Genomic DNA, 22,457 nt, shown 5'->3' on the forward strand with positions numbered 1-22,457 from the left:
ACTTGTGGGACTGGAACCCAAGTAGTTATTTAGGACCAAATTTGGACTTTTGCCGACTTTTCTACCCCCCTTTTTGTGTGACTTGTCTCGGCACGTTTTGGACATTTTGGGCATCCTGGGACTTGTGGGACTGGAACCCGGGTAGTTATTTAGGACAAAATTTGGACTTTTGCCAACTTTTCTCCCCCCCTTTTTGTGTGACTTGTCTTGGCACGTTTTGGACATTTTGGGCATCCTTGGACTTGCGGGACTGGAACCTGGGTAGTTATTTAGGACAAAATTTGGACTTTTGCCGACATTTCTCCCTTTTCTCCCCCCCTACCCGTGGGACTTGTCTTGGCTTGTTTTGGACATTTTGGGCATCCTTGGACTTGTGGGACTGGAACCCAAGTAGTTATTTAGGACCAAATTTGGACTTTTGCCGACTTTTCTACCCCCCTTTTTGTGTGACTTGTCTCGGCACGTTTTGGACATTTTGGGCGTCCTGGGACTTGTGGGACTGGAACCCGGGTAGTTATTTAGGACAAAATTTGGACTTTTGCCAACTTTTCTCCCCCCCTTTTTGTGTGACTTGTCTTGGCACGTTTTGGACATTTTGGGCATCCTTGGACTTGTGGGACTGGAACCCAAGTAGTTATTTAGGACCAAATTTGGACTTTTACCGACTTTTCTCACTTTTCTCCCCCCCTTTTTGTGTGACTTGTCTTGGCACGTTCTGGACATTTTGGGCATCCTGGGACTTGCGGGACTGGAACCTGGGTAGTTATTTAGGACAAAATTTGGACTTTTACCGACTTTTCTCACTTTTCTCCCCCCCTTTTTGTGTGACTTGTCTTGGCTTGTTTTGGACATCCTTGGACTTGTGGGACTGGAACCCAAGTAGTTATTTAGGACCAAATTTGGACTTTTACCGACTTTTCTTACTTTTCTACCCCCCTTTTTGTGTGACTTGTCTTGGCTTGTTTTGGACATTTTGGGCATCCTTGGACTTGTGGGACTGGAACCCAAGTAGTTATTTAGGACCAAATTTGGACTTTTGCCGACTTTTCTCCTCCCCTACCCGTGGGACTTGTCTTGGCTGGTTCTGGACATTTTGGGCATCCTTGGACTTGTGGGACTGGAACCCAAGTAGTTATTTAGGACCAAATTTGGACTTTTGCCGAGTTTTCTCACTTTTCTACCCCCCTTTTTGTGTGACTTGTCTTGGCTTGTTTTGGACATTTTTGACATCCTGGGACTTGTGGGACTGGAACCCAAGTAATTATTTAGGACCAAATTTGGACTTTTACCGACTTTTCTCACTTTTCTACCCCCCTTTTTGTGTGACTTGTCTTGGCTTGTTTTGGACATTTTGGGCATCCTTGGGCTTGTGGGACTGGAACCCAAGTAGTTATTTAGGACCAAATTTGGACTTTTGCCGAGTTTTCTCCCCCCCTACCCGTGGGACTTGTCTTGGCTGGTTTTGGACATTTTGGGCATCCTTGGACTTATGGGACTGGAACCCAATTAGTTATTTAGGACCAAATTTGGAATTTTGCCGACTTTTCTCACTTTTCTCCCCCCCCTTTTTGTGTGACTTGTCTTGGCTTGTTTTGGACATTTTGGGCATCCTTGGACTTGTGGGACTGGAACCCAAGTAATTATTTAGGACAAAATTTGGACTTTTGCCGACTTTTCTCCCCCCCAACCCGTGGGACTTGTCTTGGCTGGTTTTGGACATTTTGGGCATCCTTGGACTTATGGGACTGGAACCCAATTAGTTATTTAGGACCAAATTTGGAATTTTGCCGACTTTTTTCACTTTTCTCCCCCCCTTTTTGTGTGACTTGTTTTGTCTTGTTTTGGACATTTTGGGCATCCTTGCACTTGTGGGACTGGAACCCAAGTAGTTATTTAGGACCAAATTTGGACTTTTGCCGACTTTTCTCCCCCCCTACCCGTGGGACTTGTCTTGGCTTGTTTTGGAAATTTTGGGCATCCTTGGACTTGTGGGACTGGAACCCAAGTAGATATTTAGGACCAAATTTGGACTTTTGCCGACTTTTCTCCCCCCCTACCCGTGGGACTTGTCTTGGCTTGTTTTGGACATTTTGGGCATCCTTGGACTTGTGGGACTGGAACCCAAGTAGGTATTTAGGACCAAATTTGGACTTTTGCCGACTTTTCTACCCCCCTTTTTGTGTGACTTGTCTCGGCACGTTTTGGACATTTTGGGCATCCTGGGACTTGTGGGACTGGAACCCGGGTAGTTATTTAGGACAAAATTTGGACTTTTGCCAACTTTTCTCCCCCCCTTTTTGTGTGACTTGTCTTGGCACGTTTTGGACATTTTGGGCATCCTTGGACTTGCGGGACTGGAACCTGGGTAGTTATTTAGGACAAAATTTGGACTTTTGCCGACATTTCTCCCTTTTCTCCCCCCCTACCCGTGGGACTTGTCTTGGCTTGTTTTGGACATTTTGGGCATCCTTGGACTTGTGGGACTGGAACCCAAGTAGTTATTTAGGACAAAATTTGGACTTTTGCCAACTTTTCTCCCCCCCTTTTTGTGTGACTTGTCTTGGCACGTTTTGGACATTTTGGGCATCCTTGGACTTGTGGGACTGGAACCCAAGTAGTTATTTAGGACCAAATTTGGACTTTTACCGACTTTTCTCACTTTTCTCCCCCCCTTTTTGTGTGACTTGTCTTGGCACGTTCTGGACATTTTGGGCATCCTGGGACTTGCGGGACTGGAACCTGGGTAGTTATTTAGGACAAAATTTGGACTTTTACCGACTTTTCTCACTTTTCTCCCCCCCTTTTTGTGTGACTTGTCTTGGCTTGTTTTGGACATCCTTGGACTTGTGGGACTGGAACCCAAGTAGTTATTTAGGACCAAATTTGGACTTTTACCGACTTTTCTTACTTTTCTACCCCCCTTTTTGTGTGACTTGTCTTGGCTTGTTTTGGACATTTTGGGCATCCTTGGACTTGTGGGACTGGAACCCAAGTAGTTATTTAGGACCAAATTTGGACTTTTGCCGACTTTTCTCCTCCCCTACCCGTGGGACTTGTCTTGGCTGGTTTTGGACATTTTGGGCATCCTTGGACTTGTGGGACTGGAACCCAAGTAGTTATTTAGGACCAAATTTGGACTTTTGCCGAGTTTTCTCACTTTTCTACCCCCCTTTTTGTGTGACTTGTCTTGGCTTGTTTTGGACATTTTTGACATCCTGGGACTTGTGGGACTGGAACCCAAGTAATTATTTAGGACCAAATTTGGACTTTTACCGACTTTTCTCACTTTTCTACCCCCCTTTTTGTGTGACTTGTCTTGGCTTGTTTTGGACATTTTGGGCATCCTTGGACTTGTGGGACTGGAACCCAAGTAGTTATTTAGGACCAAATTTGGACTTTTGCCGACTTTTCTCCCCCCCTACCCGTGGGACTTGTCTTGGCTGGTTTTGGACATTTTGGGCATCCTTGGACTTATGGGACTGGAACCCAATTAGTTATTTAGGACCAAATTTGGAATTTTGCCGACTTTTCTCACTTTTCTACCCCCCTTTTTGTGTGACTTGTCTTGGCTTGTTTTGGACATTTTGGGCATCCTTGGACTTGTGGGACTGGAACCCAAGTAATTATTTAGGACAAAATTTGGACTTTTGCCGACTTTTCTCCCCCCCTACCCGTGGGACTTGTCTTGGCTGGTTTTGGACATTTTGGGCATCCTTGGACTTATGGGACTGGAACCCAATTAGTTATTTAGGACCAAATTTGGAATTTTGCCGACTTTTTTCACTTTTCTCCCCCCCTTTTTTTGTGACTTGTCTTGTCTTGTTTTGGACATTTTGGGCATCCTTGGACTTGTGGGACTGGAACCCAAGTAGTTATTTAGGACCAAATTTGGACTTTTGCCGACTTTTCTCCCCCCCTACCCGTGGGACTTGTCTTGGCTTGTTTTGGAAATTTTGGGCATCCTTGGACTTGTGGGACTGGAACCCAAGTAGATATTTAGGACCAAATTTGGATTTTTGCCGACTTTTCTCCCCCCCTTTTTGTGTGACTTGTCTTGGCTTGTTTTGGACATTTTGGGCATCCTTGGACTTGTGGGACTGGAACCCAAGTAGTTATTTAGGACCAAATTTGGACTTTTGCCGACTTTTCTACCCCCCTACCCGTGGGACTTGTCTTGGCTTGTTTTGGACATTTTGGGCATCCTTGGACTTGTGGTACTGGAACCTGGGTAGTTATTTAGGACCAAATTTGGACTTTTGCCGACTTTTCCAACTTTTCTCCCCCCCTTTTTGTGTGACTTGTCTTGGCTTGTTTTGGACATTTTGGGCATCCTTGGACTTGTGGGACTGGAACCCAAGTAGTTATTTAGGACCAAATTTGGACTTTTGCCGACTTTTCTCCCCCCCTACCCGTGGGACTTGTCTTGGCTGGTTTTGGACATTTTGGGCATCCTTGGACTTGTGGGACTGGAACCCAAGTAGTTATTTAGGACCAAATTTGGACTTTTGCCGACTTTTCTCCCCCCCTACCCGTGGGACTTGTCTTGGCTTGTTTTGGACATTTTGGGCATCCTTGGACTTGTGGGACTGGAACCCAAGTAATTATTTAAGACCAAATTTGGACTTTTACCGACTTTTCTCACTTTTCTCCCCCCCTTTTTGTGTGACTTGTCTTGGCTTGTTTTGGACATTTTGGGCATCCTTGGACTTGTGGGACTGGAACCCAAGTAGTTATTTAGGACCAAATTTGGACTTTTGCCGACTTTTCTCCCCCCCTACCCGTGGGACTTGTCTTGGCTGGTTTTCGACATTTTGGGCATCCTTGGACTTGTGGGACTGGAACCCAAGTAGTTATTTAGGACCAAATGTGGACTTTTACCGACTTTTCTCACTTTTCTCCCCCCCTGTTTGTGTGACTTGTCTTGGCTTGTTTTGGACATTTTGGGCATCCTTGGACTTGTGGGACTGGAACCCAAGTAGTTATTTAGGACCAAATTTGGACTTTTGCCGACTTTTCTCCCCCCCTACCCGTGGGACTTGTCTTGGCTGGTTTTCGACATTTCGGGCATCCTTGGACTTGTGGGACTGGAACCCAATTAGTTATTTAGGACCAGATTTGGACTTTTGCCGACTTTTCTCCCCCCCTTTTTGTGTGACTTGTCTTGGCTTGTTTTGGACATTTTGGGCATCCTGGGACTTGCGGGACTGGAACCCGGGTAGTTATTTAGGACAAAATTTGGACTTTTGCCGACTTTTCTCACTTTTCTCCCCCCCCTACCCATGGGACTTGGCTGGCCATGTTTAATGTAGACTTGGGTCCTGGCGGGCAGGTGGACCAGCAGACCAAGGCAGATGTTTGGTCATTGCAGGAGTCAATGGAACATCAAGAAAGTAATGCAAGACTTCCTGGCTAACAGTCCGTTGTCTCCATCCAGACCTGGCCCACCTTCCTCTGGTCAAGTTGGACTTCTCGTGCAACAAGGTGTCCACCATCCCTGTGGGCTACAGGAAGATGAGGCAGCTTCAGGCCCTGCGGCTGGAGAACAACCCGCTGCAGAGCCCCCCGGCACAGGTGACCTCCCGTCTCAGTCCCGCTGGTCTCCATCCTCACGGGCGTCTTTTCCTCAGATCTGCCTGAAGGGCAAAGTGCACATCTTCAAGTATCTCAGCATGGAGGCGTGTCGCAGCGAGAAGATGGCCGACGCCCTCTACCTGCCCGTCTTGGAGCGCCTCAGCCTGTCGCGTCCTGTCCTGGGCAGGTGAGTTCTTTCTTTGTCCAAAAGAACATCAACCTATCAGGAAGGAGGAGCCAACTGTTTACATTCTGCAACACCTGTGAAGTTCTCAGGTTGTGTAAATGCTAAATAAAAAGAGAATACAACAAATCCTTTTCAACTTATATTCAATTAATTAGACTGCAAAGACAAGATATTTCATCTTCACACTGAGAAACTTTCTTATTTTTTTGCCCCTGCTTATTACAACATGGTGGCTTCATAGTAAAAGAGTGCTGGTACTAGACTGGCCTGCCTGTAGTCCAGACATTGAAAATGTGTGCAGGCTAAAATATGAAGCAGGAGACTGTTGAACAACTTAAGCTGTACATCAAGCAAGAATGGGAAAGAATTGCACTTCAAAAATGTGTCTCCTCAGTTCCCAAACCTGCACTGAGTGTTGTTCAAAGGAAAGGCCATGTAACACACTGGTAAAAATGCATTTTTTGACATGTGTTGCTGTCGGTTACTTTCTAACTTCATGATTAGTTGCAAAACAAATACCAAAGTTTCTCAGTGTGAAGATGAAATATCTTGTCTTTGCAGTCTATTCAATTGAATATAAGTTGAAAAAGGTTTGTTGTATTCTTTTTATTTACTTTTTACACAAGGTGACAACATTCCCTGTTTGTGCTTCTACACTCCATCTTTCACCTTTTACAAACAACAAACAATACAGTGATGTATATATCTACTACCATGTTCTACCTTCTTTTACCTTTTACCTTCCTTCCACCTTCTTCTTCTTTGTCTTCTTCCTACCGGTGATCGGTTACCTTTTAACTTCTTCTACCTTCTTCCTTCTATGTCCTACCTTCTACCTTCTACCTTTGAATTTTTACCTTTTTACCTTCTACCTTCTTACATTCTTTCCGTGACATATCTACCTTCTACAATGTTGTCCATTCCACCTTCTACCACTTTTTACTTTCTATCTTATACCTTTTCTACCACCTACATTTATTCAACATTTTCTACCACCTACCTTCAAACTTTTCAACCGCCTACCTACCTTCAACCTTTTCTACCGCCTACCTTCAACCATTTCTACCACCTACCTTCAACCTTTTCTACCACCTACCTTCAACCTTTTCTACCACCTACCTACCTTCAACCTTTTCTACCACCTACCTACCTTCAACATTTTCTACCACCTACCTACCTACAACCCTTTTCTACCACCTACCTTCAACCTTTTCTACCACCTACCTACCTTCAACCTTTTCTATTACCTACCTGCCTTCAACTTTTCTACCACCTACATTTATTCAACCTTTTCTACCACCTACCTTCAAACTTTTCAACTGCCTACCTACCTTCAACCTTTTCTACCACCTACCTTCAACCTTTTCTATTACCTACCTGCCTTCAACCTTTTCTACCGCCTACCTTCAACCTTTTCTGCCACCTACCTTCAACCTTTTCTATTACCTACCTGCCTTCAACCTTTTCTGCCACCTACCTTCAACCATTTCTACCACCTACCTTCAACCTTTTCTACCACCTACCTACCTTCAACATTTTCTATTACCTACCTGCCTTCAACCTTTTCTACCACCTACCTTCAACCTTTTCTACCACCTACCTACCTTCAACCTTTTCTATTACCTACCTGCCTTCAACCTTTTCTACCACCTACCTTCAACCTTTTCTACCACCTACCTTCAACCTTTTCTACCACCTACCTACCTTCAAACTTTTCAACCACCTACCTACCTTCAACCATTTCTACCACCTACCTTCAACCTTTTCTACCACCTACATTTATTCAACCTTTTCTACCACCAACCTTCAACCTTTTCTACCACCTACCTTCAACCTTTTCCACCACCTACCTACCTTCAACCTTTTCTACCACCTACATTCATTCAACCTTTTCTACCACCTACCTTCAACCTTTTCTACCACCTACCTACCTTCAACCTTTCGTACCACCTACCTTCAACCTTTTCTACCACCTACATTCATTCAACCTTTTCTACCACCTACCTACCTTCAACCTTTTCTACCACCTACCTACCTTCAAACTTTTCAACCACCTACCTACCTTCAACCATTTCTACCACCTACCTTCAACCTTTTCTACCACCTACATTTATTCAACCTTTTCTACCACCAACCTTCAACCTTTTCTACCACCTACCTTCAACCTTTTCTACCACCTACCTACCTTCAACCTTTTCCACCACCTACATTCATTCAACCTTTTCTACCACCTACCTTCAACCTTTTCTACCACCTACCTACCTTCAACCTTTTGTACCACCAACCTTCAACCTTTTCTACCACCTACCTTCAACCTTTTCTACCACCTACCTACCTTCAACCTTTTCTACCACCTACATTCATTCAACCTTTTCTACCACCTACCTTCAACCTTTTCTACCACCTACCTACCTTCAACCTTTTCTACCACCTACCTTCAACCTTTTCTACCACCTACCTACCTTCAACCTTTTGTACCACCTACCTTCAACCTTTTCTACCACCTACCTACCTTCAACCTTTTGTACCACCTACCTTCAACCTTTTCTACCACCTACATTCATTCAACATTTTCTACCACCTACCTACCTTCAACCTTTTCTACCACCTACCTTCAATCTTTTCTACCACCTACCTACCTTCAACCTTTTCTACCAACTTCCTACCTTCAACCTTTTCCACCACCTACCTTCAACCTTTTCTACCACCTACCTACCTTCAACCTTTTCTACCACCTACCTACCTTCAACCTTTTCCACCACCTACCTTCAACCTTTTCTACCACCTACCTACCTTCAACCTTTTCTACCACCTACCTACCTTCAACCTTTTCCACCACCTACCTTCAACCTTTTCTACCACCTACCTACCTTCAACCTTTTCCACCACCTACCTTCAACCTTTTCTACCACCTACCTACCTTCAACCTTTTCTACCACCTATTTTCAACCTTTTCTACCACCTACCTACCTTCAACCTTTTCAACCACCTACCTTCAACCTTTTCTACCACCTACCTACCTTCAACCTTTTCTACCACCTACCTACCTTCAACCTTTTCTACCACCTACCTACCTTCAACCTTTTCCACCACCTACCTTCAACCTTTTCTACCACCTACCTACCTTCAACCTTTTCCACCACCTACCTTCAACCTTTTCTACCACCTACCTACCTTCAACCTTTTCCACCACCTACCTTCAACCTTTTCTACCACCTATCTACCTTCAACCTTTTCTACCACCTGATTGATTGATTGATACTTTTATTAGTAGATTGCACAGTTCAGTACATATTCCGTACAATTGACCACTAAATGGTAACACCCCAATAAGTTTTTCAACTTGTTTAAGTCGGGGTCCACGTTAATCAATTCATGGTACAAATATATACTATCAACATAATACAGTCATCACACAAGTTAATCATCATAGTATATACATTGAATTATTTACATTATTTACAATCCGGGGGTGGGATGAGGAGCTTTGGTTGATATCAGTACTTCAGTCATCAATAATTGCATCAACAGAGAAATGTGGACATTGAAACAGTGTAGGTCTTATTTAGTAGGATATGTACAGCCAGCAGAGAACATAGTGAGTTCACATAGCATAAGAACAAGTATATACATTAGAAGTACATTTGAGTTGTTTATAATCCGGGGAGATGGGATGTGAATGGAGGAGGGTATTAGTAAAGTGTTGAAGTTACCTGGAGGTGTTGTTTTAGAGCGCTTTTGAAGGAATATAGAGATGCACTTACTTTTATACCTGTTGGGAGTGCATTCCACATTGATGTGGCATAGAAAGAGAATGAGTTCAGACCTTTGTTAGATGGGAATCTGGGTTTAACGTGGTTTGTGGAGCTCCCCCTGGTGTTGTGGTTATGGCGGTCATTTACGTTAAGGAAGTAGTTTGACATGTACTTCGGGATCAAGGAGGTGTAGCGGATTTTATAGACTAGGCTCAGTGCAAGTTGTTTTACTCTGTCCTCCACCCTGAGCCAGCCCACTTTGGAGAAGTGGGTAGGAGTAAGGTGTGATCTGGGGTGGAGGTCTAAAAGTAACTGGACTAGCTTGTTCTGGGATGTCTAGAGTTGAGGGTTTTGGAGGTGCTGGGGTACCAGGAGGTGCAAGCGTAATGGAAAAAGGGTTGAATGAGAGTTCCCACTAGAACAGGGGTGTCAAACTCATTTTAGACGGGGGGCCACGTGGAGAAAAATCTACTCGCAAGTGGGCCGGACTGGTAAAATACCTGCATGATAACTTAAAAATAAAGACACCTCCAGATTGTTTTCTGTGTTTAAAAATAGAAGCACATTCTGAAAATGTACAAATAATAATGTTGTTGTTTTTTTACACTTACATGTTGCGGTTGATAGTATTCTATCTTTATTTGTCGTTATTTATATTTTCTGAATGAATGATGTGATAATGTTCTTCAGTCAACTCAATGGTGTTCATTTTCAATCTATCAAGATACAAAAATATCAAAATCAAATTACAGTATGCCATGTATGTAGTTTGATCGTTTTCCTCGATTGATGTACTAACATCATGTGGTTTACTTTGCACATATGTAGCATCGTCTACAGCAGGGGTCGCCAACATTTACCACTCAAAGAGCCATTTTGACCCGTTTCACAAAATAAAGAAAACTATAGGAGCCACAAGACTCTTTTTGAAATTTAAAATGAAATAACACAGCGTACAAGGTTTTGTTTTGCTTTGTGTTATGTATAAACCAGGGGTCTCAGACATGCGACCCACACCTTAATATGAAAATGTATTATTAGTGCGAGTTTTATTTGAATGCCGCTTGACGACATCTCAATTTTTCCGGGAGACTACCGAGTTTCAGAGCAACTTTTCTCTCGACTGTCTGCTGATTTTCACCCAAACAACAATAATAAGGGCGTGTTATGATGACAATGCATTTAGCGCCCTACACAATCGTAACAAATAGCTTACCAGACTATTCGCATGTTGTATGAGGCTTCTGCAGACACACATAAGCGAATGCAAGGCATACTTACTCAACAGCCATACAGGTTACAATGAGGGGTGTGATATAAACAACTTTTAACACTCTTACTAATATGCGCCACACTGTGAACCCACACCAAACAATAGTGACAAACACATTTCGGGAGAACATCTGCACTGTAACACTTTATAAACGCAACATAAGAAATACCCACCATCCCATGCCTCCCTGATTAGTCCGGGCTCCATTATACACCCCCGCTAGCACCTGGGAGTCGGGAAGAGTGGATGGTGAGATCGACAGGCGGATCGGTGCGGCGTCTTCAGTAATGCAGACGCTGTATCGATCCATTGTGGTGAAGAAGGAGCTGAGCCAGAAGGCAAAGCTCTCAATTTACCGGTCGATCTACGTTCCCATCCTCACCTATGGTGTTATGACCGAAAAGACAAGATCACGGGTACAAGCGGCCAAAATGATAAATATCTTAGATATTTTAGTTGCCGAGTGTGAAGCGACTGGGATGTGAATCAGCACCTCCAAGTCCGAGTCCACGGCTCTCGCCCAGAAAAGGGTGGAGTGCTATCTGCGGGTTTGGGAGGAGACCTTGCCCCAAGTGGAGGAGTTCAAGTACCTGGGAGTCCTGTTAACCAGTGAGGGAAGAGTGGATGGTGAGATAGACAGGCGGATCGGTGTGGCGTCTTCAGTAATGCGGAAGCTGTATCGATCCGTTGTGGTGAAGAAGGAGCTGAGCCAGAAGGCAAAGCTCTCAATTTACCGGTCGATCTACGTTCCCATCCTCACCTATGGTCATGAGCTTTGGGTCATGACCGAAATGACAAGATCACGGGTACAAGCGGCCAAAATGATAAATATCTTAGATATTTTAGTTGCCGAGTGTGAAGCGACTGGGATGTGAATCAGCACCTCCAAGTCCGAGTCCATGGTTCTCGCCCGGAAAAGTGTGGAGTGCCATCTGCGGGTGTGGGAGGAGACCTTGCCCCAAGTGGAGGAGTTCAAGTACCTACGAGTCTTGTTCACGAATGAGGGTAGAGTTGATGGTGAGATCAACAGGAATGCGGACGCTGTATTGATCCGTTGTGGTGAAGAAGGAGCTGAGCCGGAAGGCAAAGCTCTCAATTTACCGGTCGATCTACGTTCCCATCCTCACCTGTGGTGTTATGACCGAAAGGACAAGATCACGGGTACAAGCGGCCAAAATGATAAATATCTTAGATATTTTAGTTGCCGAGTGTGAAGCGACTGAGATGTGAATCAGCACCTCCAAGTCCGAGTCCACGGTTCTCGCCCAGAAAAGGGTGGAGTGCCATCTGCGGGTTTGGGAGGAGACCTTGCCCCAAGTGGAGGAGTTCAAGTACCTGGGAGTCTTGTTCACGAGTGAGGGAAGAGTGGATGGTGAGATCGACAGGAATGCGGACGCTGTATCGATCCGTTGTGGTGAAGAAGGAGCTGAGCCGGAAGGCAAAGCTCTCAATTTACCGGTCGATCTACGTTCCCATCCTCACCTATGGTCATGAGCTTTGGGTTATGACCGAAAGGACAAGATCACGGGTACAAGCGGCCAAAATAAGTTTCCTCCGCCGGGTGGCGGTTCCCTCCCTTAGAGATAGGGTGAGAAGCTCTGCCATCCGGGAGGAACTCAAAGTAAAGCCGCTGCTCCTTCACATCGAGAGGAGCCAGATGAGGTGGTTCCGGCATCTGGTCAGGATACCACCCGAACGATGTTTAGGGCACGTCTGACCGGTAGGAGGCCTGGGAACGCCTTGGGATCCCCTGGGAGGAGCTGGACCTAGTGGCTGGGGAGAGGGAAGTCTGGGCTTCCCTGCTTAGGCTGCTGCCCCCGCGACCCGACCTCGGGTAAGCGGAAGAAGACGGATGGATGGATGGATTTTAGTCGCCCTCCTGAGTGACTTGGTGTAAAACGGAGCAGCCCGGGTGGAGGTGAAGGCCGGGCGGACATAAGGAGGAAGCAAGGGAAGGGAGGAGTGAGAGAGAACACCATGTACTCGCTCTCTGGGTTTTGAGTGAGGATGTGGAGCTGTGGAATGTCCGCCCACACGAAACACTTCCGACACGTGGGCAGTTTCACACGTTAAGTGTTCCTCTCCACACTTGTCTACTCACATTTCAAGTGCGTACGGGTCATCACCCCAGGGATGGATACTTTTGTAGGCACTGACGGAAATGTGTCGGGTACTACGACCTATCTACCACCGCAGATGTGGAGGTCTAGTCCATAGTGGATCTAACATAATAATGAGAGTCCAGTCCATAGTGGATCTAACATAATAGTGAGAGTCCAGTCCATAGTGGATCTAACATAATAGTGAGAGTCCAGTCCATAGTGGATATAACATAATAGTGAGAGTCCAGTCCATAGTGGATCTAACATAATAGTGAGATTCCAGTCCATAGTGGATCCAACATAATAGTGAGAGTCCAGTCCATAGTGGATCTAACGTAATAGTGAGAGTCCAGTCCATAGTGGATCTAACATAATAGTGAGAGTCCAGTCTATAGTGGATCTAACATAATAGTGTGAGAGTCCAGTCCATAGTGGATCTAACATAATAGTGAGAGTCCAGTCCATAGTGGATATAACATAATAGTGTGAGAGTCCAGTCCATAGTGGATCTAACATAATAGTGAGAGAGTCCAGTCCATAGTGGATCTAACATAATAGTGAGAGTCCAGTCCATAGTGGATTTAACATAATAGTGAGAGTCCAGTCTATAGTGGATCTAACATAATATTGTGAGAGTCCAGTCCATAGTGGATCTAACATAATAGTGTGAGAGTCCAGTCCATAGTGGATCTAACATAATAGTGAGAGTCCAGTCCATAGTGGATCTAACATAATAGTGAGAGTCCAGTCCATAGTGGATCTAACATCATAGTGTGAGAGTCCAGTCCATAGTGGATCTAACATAATAGTGTGAGAGTCCAGTCCATAGTGGATCTAACATAATAGTGTGACAGTACAGTCCATAGTGGATCCAACATAATAGTGAGAGTCCAGTCCATAGTGGATCTAACATAATTGTGTGAGAATCCAGTCCATAGTGGATCTAACATAATAGTAAGAGTCCAGTCCATAGTGGATCTAACATAATAGTGAGAGTCCAGTCTATAGTGGATCTAACACAATAGTGTGAGAGTCCAGTCCATAGTGGATCTAACATAATAGTGTCAGAGTCCAGTCCATAGTGGATCTAACATAATAGTGAGAGTCCAGTCTATAGTGGATCTAACATAATAGTGTGAGAGTCCAGTCCATAGTGGATCTAACATAATAGTGAGAGTCCAGTCCATAGTGGATCCAACATAATAGTGAGAGTCCAGTCCATAGTGGATCTAACATAATAGTGAGAGTCCAGTCCATAGTGGGACAGGTCAGCAGAGCAGAGATGTCCCCAACCAGCGGTCCTGACTTTGGACAGCTAGCGCATCATCTGTGGTCACTGAACCTGTGTCCCTCCCTCCACAAAGGAGATGGGGGCAGAGCAGCAAAGAAACGGCAGATCAACTGGTCTAAAAGGGGGTCTATTTAAAGGCTAGAGTATACAAATGAGTTTTAAGATGGGACTTAAATGCTTTGGGTGTCCCCGCTGTAGGTGCACTGCTCTTCCTGACCCTCTCTCTCTTTCTCCACCCCAAAGCCTTACCTATCCACACCTGCCTCCTTCCCACACCTCCACCATGTGGGACATGTGGTGGAGGCGTAGTCTTGAAGTGGTGAGCAGGATTAGAGCGAGAGTGTGTGTGTTCTGTGTGCAGTGTGGAGGACATGGAGCAGCAGCGCAAGCAGGACAGCGACTCGGGAGTCGGCAGCGACATCGGGGACAAGAGGCTGTCTGCGACGGAGGTATGTGCCGCCTTTTGTCTCCTTTCACTTTCGCTTCTCAGCTTAGACGGACTAATGGACTTCTGACTTTAGCCCGGCCGAGTCATACCAAAGACTATAAAAATGGGAGCCATTAAGCTCCCTGCTTGACAGTCAGCATCAAAAGTTGGAATTGGGGATTAAATCACCAAAAATTATTCCCGGGCGTGGCCACTGCTGCTGCTCACTGCTCCCCTCACTTCCCAGGGGGTGAACAATGCAGAGGACACATTTCACCACATAATCATTGCCACTTAAACCTCTAAAGTGGCCACAGCACCTTTTAGCTCTTATTTCCAAAATGGTCTACACTACTGAATTGGGGTCTTACGGCCACTTATGTGGACACTTATACTGCCATCTGGTGGTGTCAGAAGACTATAACGTACAATGGAGTTTGGAGAAGAAAAAAAAGTGTAAAAATAGGACTTAGCATGTCAGTAAACATGAATTACATGTATGTGTACTCATGGACTAAGTACATCATGTCAAAAGATGATTCTTCGTTTTTATTCTAATCCATCCATTTCCTACCGCTCATTCCCTTTGGGGTCCAATAAGCCCAAATAGCAAAGAGAAATTAAAAAAGCATGGAGACAAACAGCTTGGGCTTTAAGAGGTTTTAATTTTTTCTATTTTGGTGGGTTTTTTAAATGTTTTGGTATTTTCCTGTAGCGGTTTCATGTCTTCCTTTGATCTACTTTGTTTTAGCAATCAATATTTCAGTTGTTGTTTCCCTTCTTTGTGGGGACATTATTGATGGTCATGTCATGTTCGGATGTACTTTGTGGACGCCATCTTTGATCCACAGTAAGTCTTTGCTGTCGTCCAGCATTCTGTTTTTTGTTTACTTTGTAGCCAGTTTAGTTCTAGTTTGGTTCTGCATAGCCTTCCAAAAGCTTCAATGCCTTTTGTTTATTTTGGTTTGCTTTTTGATCCCTAAGAATATTAATGAGATTTTTTTATTATTTTTTTAAATTGTCATTGTTAAAAAAATAATAATGAATCAAAATCAATTTGAAAATTTTGGGAGGGAAAATAGTGCATATTTTGCTTTTTTAAAAACTATTTTAAAAATAATACTAGGATATTGATGAGATTTAAAACAAAAAAAAAACTGTCATTGGTCAAAAAATAATAATGAATCAAAACCAACTTGAAAATTTTGGTTGGAAATATATTGTGTATTTTGCGTTTTTTTTACATGAACAAATAGGGTTTTAATAAACAAAACAAAGACATAAAAAAAAGCAATCTAGAGATTTCTTGTTGAAAAAACGTTGAAATTTGTTACGGAGAAAAATGGTTGTGTTTGCAAAAAAAAATGTTTAAAAATAAAAGCTTACGAAAACAAAAAGGGCATAAAACAATTTAAAAAAATATTTTAAAAATAAAAAAATGTATAATAGATGGACAGATCGTAAGTTGATCAAAGTTGGCTTATTAAGAGTGGGGTCGCGGGGGCAGCAGCCTAAGTAAAGTTGAAAAAAAAAAGTGTGATTTATTTTTAACACTATTATGAGTTGGACCCGTTTTGATCCCTAAGAATATTGATGACATTAAAAAAAAAAAAAAAAACTTACATTGTTTAAAAAATAATAATGAATCAAAATCAATTAGAACATTTTGGGAAGAAATATATTGAATATTTTGAATTTTTTTGACATGAAAAAAACAGGGTTTTAATTAACAAACAAAGACATCAAAAAGCGATCTAGAGATTAATTGTTAAAAAACGTTGAAATATTTTTGGGAGAAAAATGATTGTGTTTACCAATAAAAAAAAAAAAAGAAAAGCTGATGAAAACAAAAAGGGCATACAAATTTTTTTTTAAATATTTTAAAAAATCATAAAAATGTATAATGGATAGATAGATCGTATGTTGATCAACTTTGGCTTATCATAACCTAAAAGCTTATGAAAACAAAAAGGGCATAAAGCATTAAAAAAAAACATTTTAAAAAAATGAGTGGTTTGTGACCCAATCGGGGTCCCCCGAGAGGGGCTTGAACAAAAGGGAAGTCCGGGTTCCTCTGCTTAGGCTGCTGCCCCCGCAACCCCACTCGGAATAAGCCAGAAGATGGATGGAAACTGGTCACTGCACGCTTTCCTGTGGGCGGCCCTCAAAGGTAGAGGGTCCCCAAAGACTGAGGACACAAGAGCCACAAGTCAACTTGGTGTGTGTGTTTGTTTGTTTGTTTGTTTGTTTGTTTGTTTGTTTGTGTTGCAGCCGTCTGACGAGGACAGCCAGAGTGTCAACGTGCCCATGAGCAACATCAGGGAGGAGGACGGACTGAGTAAGGACGACTCCAGCGAACACATCAGCTCCCTGACAGGTAGGACACAGTCTGAGTCCCCAGACCCGGACTCAAATAGACCTCAATCAGCGAGAACTGGGTCAGCCACTAAAACTAAGACGTGTTACACCAGGAAACGTTTGGAGGGAATTAAAACAACACTCGTGGTCCTAAAGGTTCCCCTCAGGTCCTACATGATGTCATATCCAGTCTTAGGGGACAAGGAGGCCTACACTTGGAGACTTTATTTAAGTGCAGTAAAACATGAAGCTATATATGTTTATATGTATCTGTATGTATATATACATGTATGTATATATGTATACATACATATATGTATGTATATATGTATGTGTATATATGTTTATATGTATCTGTATGTATATATATATGTATGTATATATGTATACATACATATATGTATGTGTATATATGTTTATATGTGTCTGTATGTATATATATATGTATGTATATATGTATACATACATATATGTATGTGTATATATGTTTATATATATCTGTATGTATATATATATATATATATATGTATATATGTATACATACATATATGTATACATACATATATGTATGTATATATGTATGTGTATATATGTTTATATATGTACATATGTATGTGTGTGTGTGTGTGTGTGTGTATATATATATATATATATATATATATATATAGGTGTGGGGAAAAAAAATCACAAGACTACTTTATCTCATATATATATATATATATATATATATATATATATATATATATATATATATATATATATATATATATACACACAGTGGGGCAAAAAAGTATTTAGTCAACCACCGATTGTGCAAGTTCTCCCACTTAAAATGATGACAGAGGTCTGTAATGTTCATCATAGGTACACTTCAACTGTGAGAGACAGAATGTGAAAAAAAAATCCAGGAATTCACATTGTAGGAATTTTAAAGAATTTATTTGTAAATGATGGTGGAAAATAAGTATTTGGTTTTGGCTCCAAATCTCACGATACATGGCCCCATTCATTCTTTCCTTAACACGGATCAATCGTCCTGTCCCCTTAGCAGAAAAACAGCCCCAAAGCATGATGTTTCCACCCCCATGCTTCACAGTAGGTATGGTGTTGTTGGGATGCAACTCAGTATTCTTCCTCCTCCAAACACCACCAGTTGAGTTTATACCAAAATGGATACATGGATGATACAGCAGAGGATTGGGAGAATGTCCTGTGGTCAGTTGAAACCAAAATAGAACTATTTGGTATAAACTCAACTCGTCGCGTTTGGAGGAAGAAGAATACTGAGTTGCATCCCCGGTTTCTTGTTCCGCACTCAGCACTAGTGTAGCTCTCATCCTCCTTATATTCGGGCTCGAAAATATAACATTCTAGATCATCGTGTTTCCCAAAGTAATCGCAGAGTCTCACAAAAGTCCGCGTGCTTATTAGCCTTGTTGTCGATGGGGAAGGGATCTTACTTTCAGATGATAATAAAAGAAGATCTAACGGCAGTTATCATAATAAGTTCATTTGTAAATGTTGCAGAAGTACGTTGGAGAGTGCAATAATGTTGTGGAAGGGACAAAATAAACAAATGTGTTTATTATTATTATGAGCATTGTTTTTGTTCCCGCCCGTGCAGATTCCAACTCGGAGCCGGTCCGCCTGACGGAGGAGAGTCCCACGGAGGCGCTGAAGGAGCAGCTGGCCTACAGAGACCCTCGCTTCATCAGCTACATCAAGGTAGTCCTGCAGCCGCCGAAAACTAGTCCGTGGTCTGTGCAAACTCGGTGACGACCATATAAGGAGACAAGAACAGCCCGGCACGCTCATAAAGTTATTCTCGCATCTGGAAGTCGTCGTTTGGATCATGAAAAATAACTCCTTTGCACTTTTTAATCAACCCCGTGCTGACTCAAGTCCTGAATTGTCCCCAAGTCTTCATTATTTAGCTTGGCAACATGGCGGGGAAGTCCCTGGTCAACATCTGACATCAAATACGGGCTCAAGTTCCTATTTTCCTAAAAAAAATACTTAAAAGGTAAACAAGTTGACTGAAATAATACTAAGGATGTTTTAATTAAATTGTCATTGCTGGGAAATAATAGTAAATCCATGTTGTTATGAATTATTGACGCATGCAAGATATTACACTTTGAAATAGTTTTATTCTAAAATTAAAAAGCGAATAAGACAAACCAAAAAAAAACATTTAATAAAAATAATAAACACGTATAATCGACCGAACAAGAAATAATAATAATGTCTTGACTCATTTTGAACTCTTTAATGAGTTAAGCCCTTTTTGATCCCGAAGAATTTTAGTGAGATTTTATTTTAAACTGTCATTGCTCCAAAAATAATAATGAATTAAAAACAATCAAAAATTTGTTGCATATTTTGTGTTTTTGACATAAAAAAAACCAGGGTTTTACTTAACACAAAGTGCATAGAAAACAGAATTTAAAAAAAATTATAGTATATATATATATATATATATATATATATATATATATATATATATATATGTATGTATGTGTGTATAGAGAGTAATATTTTTATTTAAAAAAAAATAAATGTATATAAATAATATATATATATAATATTGAAAAAATATACGTATATATATTTATATACATTTATATATATATATATATACACATTATATATATATATATATATATATATATATATATATATATATACTATTAAAAAAACAGTTTTTATATGCTTTTTGTTAAATAAAACCCAGTTATTTTACGTCAAAAACAAAACATATGCAATAAATTCCCTGTCAAAAATTTAGATATTTTTAAAATTCATATATATATATATATAATAATTTTTTCATTTAATTTTTTTCTGTTTTTTATGCGCTGTTTGTTATATAAAACCCAGTTATTTCATGTCAAAAACACAAAATATGGAATATATTCCCTCTCAAAAGTTTCGATTTTTTTTTAATTCATATATATATATATATGTATATACATATATAATACATTTTTATTTTTATTTTTTTCAGATTTTTATGCGCTTTTTGCCAAAGAAATCCCATTTTTTTTTATATCAAAAACACAAAATATGCAATATATTCACTCAGAATTTTTTTATTTTATTCATATATATATATATATATAAATATATACATATATAATAAATTTTTAATTTAATTTTTTTCAGTTTTTTATGCGCTTTTTGCTTAAGAAATCCCAGTTTTTTTATATCGAAAACACAAAATATGCAATATATTCACTCAGAATTTCTTTATTTTATTCATATATATATATATATATATATATATATATATATATATATATATATATATATATATATATATATATAGATAGGTTGATTGGCAAAACTAAATGATCCCTAGGTTGTGAATGTTGTCTGTCTATCTGTGTTGGCCCTGTGATGAGATGGCGACTTGTCCAGTGTGCACCTCACCTTCCGCCCGAATGCAGCTGAGATAGTCACCAGCGACCCCATATATATACAAAATATGTAAATACGGCATACATGTTATATTTTATATTGCTACTGTGGTACATTTTTAGTCTAATTTTACCTGCATTATCCTTTCCATCCTTTGTAACCGAGTTACTGTCTGCAACAGTTTCCTGTGTTGATCAATAAAGTTTGTTTAAGTCTAAGTCTCTAAAACAAAACAAAGAAACACATATAATCGACGGATGCATTTGAAAGGTAAAAAATTAAATAATAATAATGTCCGACTCATTTTAACTCTTTAGTGACTTAAGCTCTTTTTGATCCCTAAGAATTTTAGTGAGAATTTTTTTTTAAACACTGCCATTGTTAAAAAAATAATAATGAATTTTAAAAAATGTAAAATTTTGAGAGGGAATATACTGCATATTTCGTGTTTTTGACATGAAAAACACGGTTTTAACAAAAAGCGCATTAAAACAGAGAAGAAAAAATATATGTATGTATAATATGTAAATGTGACATATATGTTATATTTTATATTGCTGCTATAGTACATTTTTAGTCTACTTTATACCTGCAGTATTACAACAAAACAAAAAAAATATTATTATTGAAAAAAATAAACACATAAATAATAATAATGTTTAACTCATTTTAACTCTTTAATGAGTTCAGCCCTTTTTGATCCCTAAACATTTTAGTGAGATGATTTAAAAACTGTCATTGCTCCAAAAATAATAATAATAAATCCAAATCAATGTTGTTATGAATGATTGACATATTAAAGGCTCCAATGACTTCACATCAAATATTACACTTTGACATATTTTTGGGGAGAAAAATGTTTGTTTGTTAAGAACATAAAACAGAGCTTAAAAAAATAAAAAATAATGTTTACTGGATGGATAGATCTGAAGTGGATCCACAGATTTAAGTGTTGGAAATAAAAAAAATATGTGTGACTTATTTTTAACCGTATTTTAAGTTGGGCGCTTTTTAATTTTTTTTAAAATACCCATTTCAAACATTCCACTTGGAACGTTTTAAGGGGAAATATGTTGCTTATTTTGTGTTTTTGACATGAAAAACAGAGTTTTAACAAAAAGCGCATTAAAACAGAGAAGAAAAAAATATATGTATGTATAATATGTAAATGTGTCACATATGTTATATTTTATATTGCTGCTTTAGTACATTTTTAGTCTACTTTATACCTGCATTATTACAACAAAACAAAAAAAATATTATTATTGAAAAAAATAAACACATATAATCGACGGGTAGATTTGGAGTAAAAACATAAATAATAATAATGTTTAAGTCGTTTTAACTCTTTATGAGTTCAGCCCTTTTAGTTCCCTAAACAAATAATAATACATCCAAATCAATGTTGTTATGAATGATTGACATATTAAAGGCTCCAATGACTTCACATCAAATATTACACTTTGACATATTTTTGGGGAGAAAAATGTTTGTTAAGAAAAAAACAAAAAGAACATAAAACAGAGCTTAAAAAAAATAAAAAGAATGTTTACTGTATGGATAGATCTGAAGTTGATGCACAGATTTAAGTGTTGAAAATATAAAAAAAAATAAAACACTATTTTAAGTTCGGCCCTTTTTAATTTTTTTTAAAATATGTACGATCAAAATCTAAGTTGTTTTGAATTATTGACCCATTTCAAACATTCCACTTGGAACGTTTTAAGGGGAAATATATTGGTTATTTTGTGATTTTGCCACGATAAACAAGATTGTGACTGAAATGTAGGACAGAGGGGGTTCTTTTTTCATTTATTACATTTTTTATATTTCAATTTCCTTCTCAAAAAAAAATGGATTTTTTTTCACAAAAAGCACATAAAACAAAAAAAAAACGTAATATTGACGGATAGATCTGGAGATGTAATTGTTCAAAACAATATTATATGCTTTGTTTTTTTAAAACAGTCCTTCTGGGACCAAACTTGAGGGGAAGCCTTTGAGGTTAAAAAAAATAAAAATATAAAAGTGGCTCACATGGTTTGAGTTTTGGGTCTATCAGTGGAAAAAGTT

General features: G+C 40.0%; 1 protein-coding gene across 5 annotated transcripts in view; it reads left to right on the plus strand.

The window, feature by feature from the left end:
* Nucleotides 1-22,457, plus strand: part of lrch1 (leucine-rich repeats and calponin homology (CH) domain containing 1) — a 141,497-nt gene that overhangs the window by 58,508 nt on the left and 60,532 nt on the right. For all 5 annotated transcript variants that reach the window (XM_061879948.1, XM_061879949.1, XM_061879951.1 and 2 more), the window contains exons 5-9: nt 5,435-5,571; nt 5,628-5,758; nt 14,541-14,628; nt 16,878-16,983; nt 18,589-18,689. In XM_061879948.1, the coding sequence (XP_061735932.1) occupies nt 5,435-5,571; nt 5,628-5,758; nt 14,541-14,628; nt 16,878-16,983; nt 18,589-18,689 (563 nt within the window). The remainder of the gene's footprint in view (nt 1-5,434; nt 5,572-5,627; nt 5,759-14,540; nt 14,629-16,877; nt 16,984-18,588; nt 18,690-22,457) is intronic.

Source organism: Nerophis ophidion, linkage group LG19 (assembly GCF_033978795.1).
Source record: "Nerophis ophidion isolate RoL-2023_Sa linkage group LG19, RoL_Noph_v1.0, whole genome shotgun sequence".
Classification (NCBI taxonomy): Eukaryota; Metazoa; Chordata; class Actinopteri; order Syngnathiformes; family Syngnathidae; genus Nerophis; species Nerophis ophidion.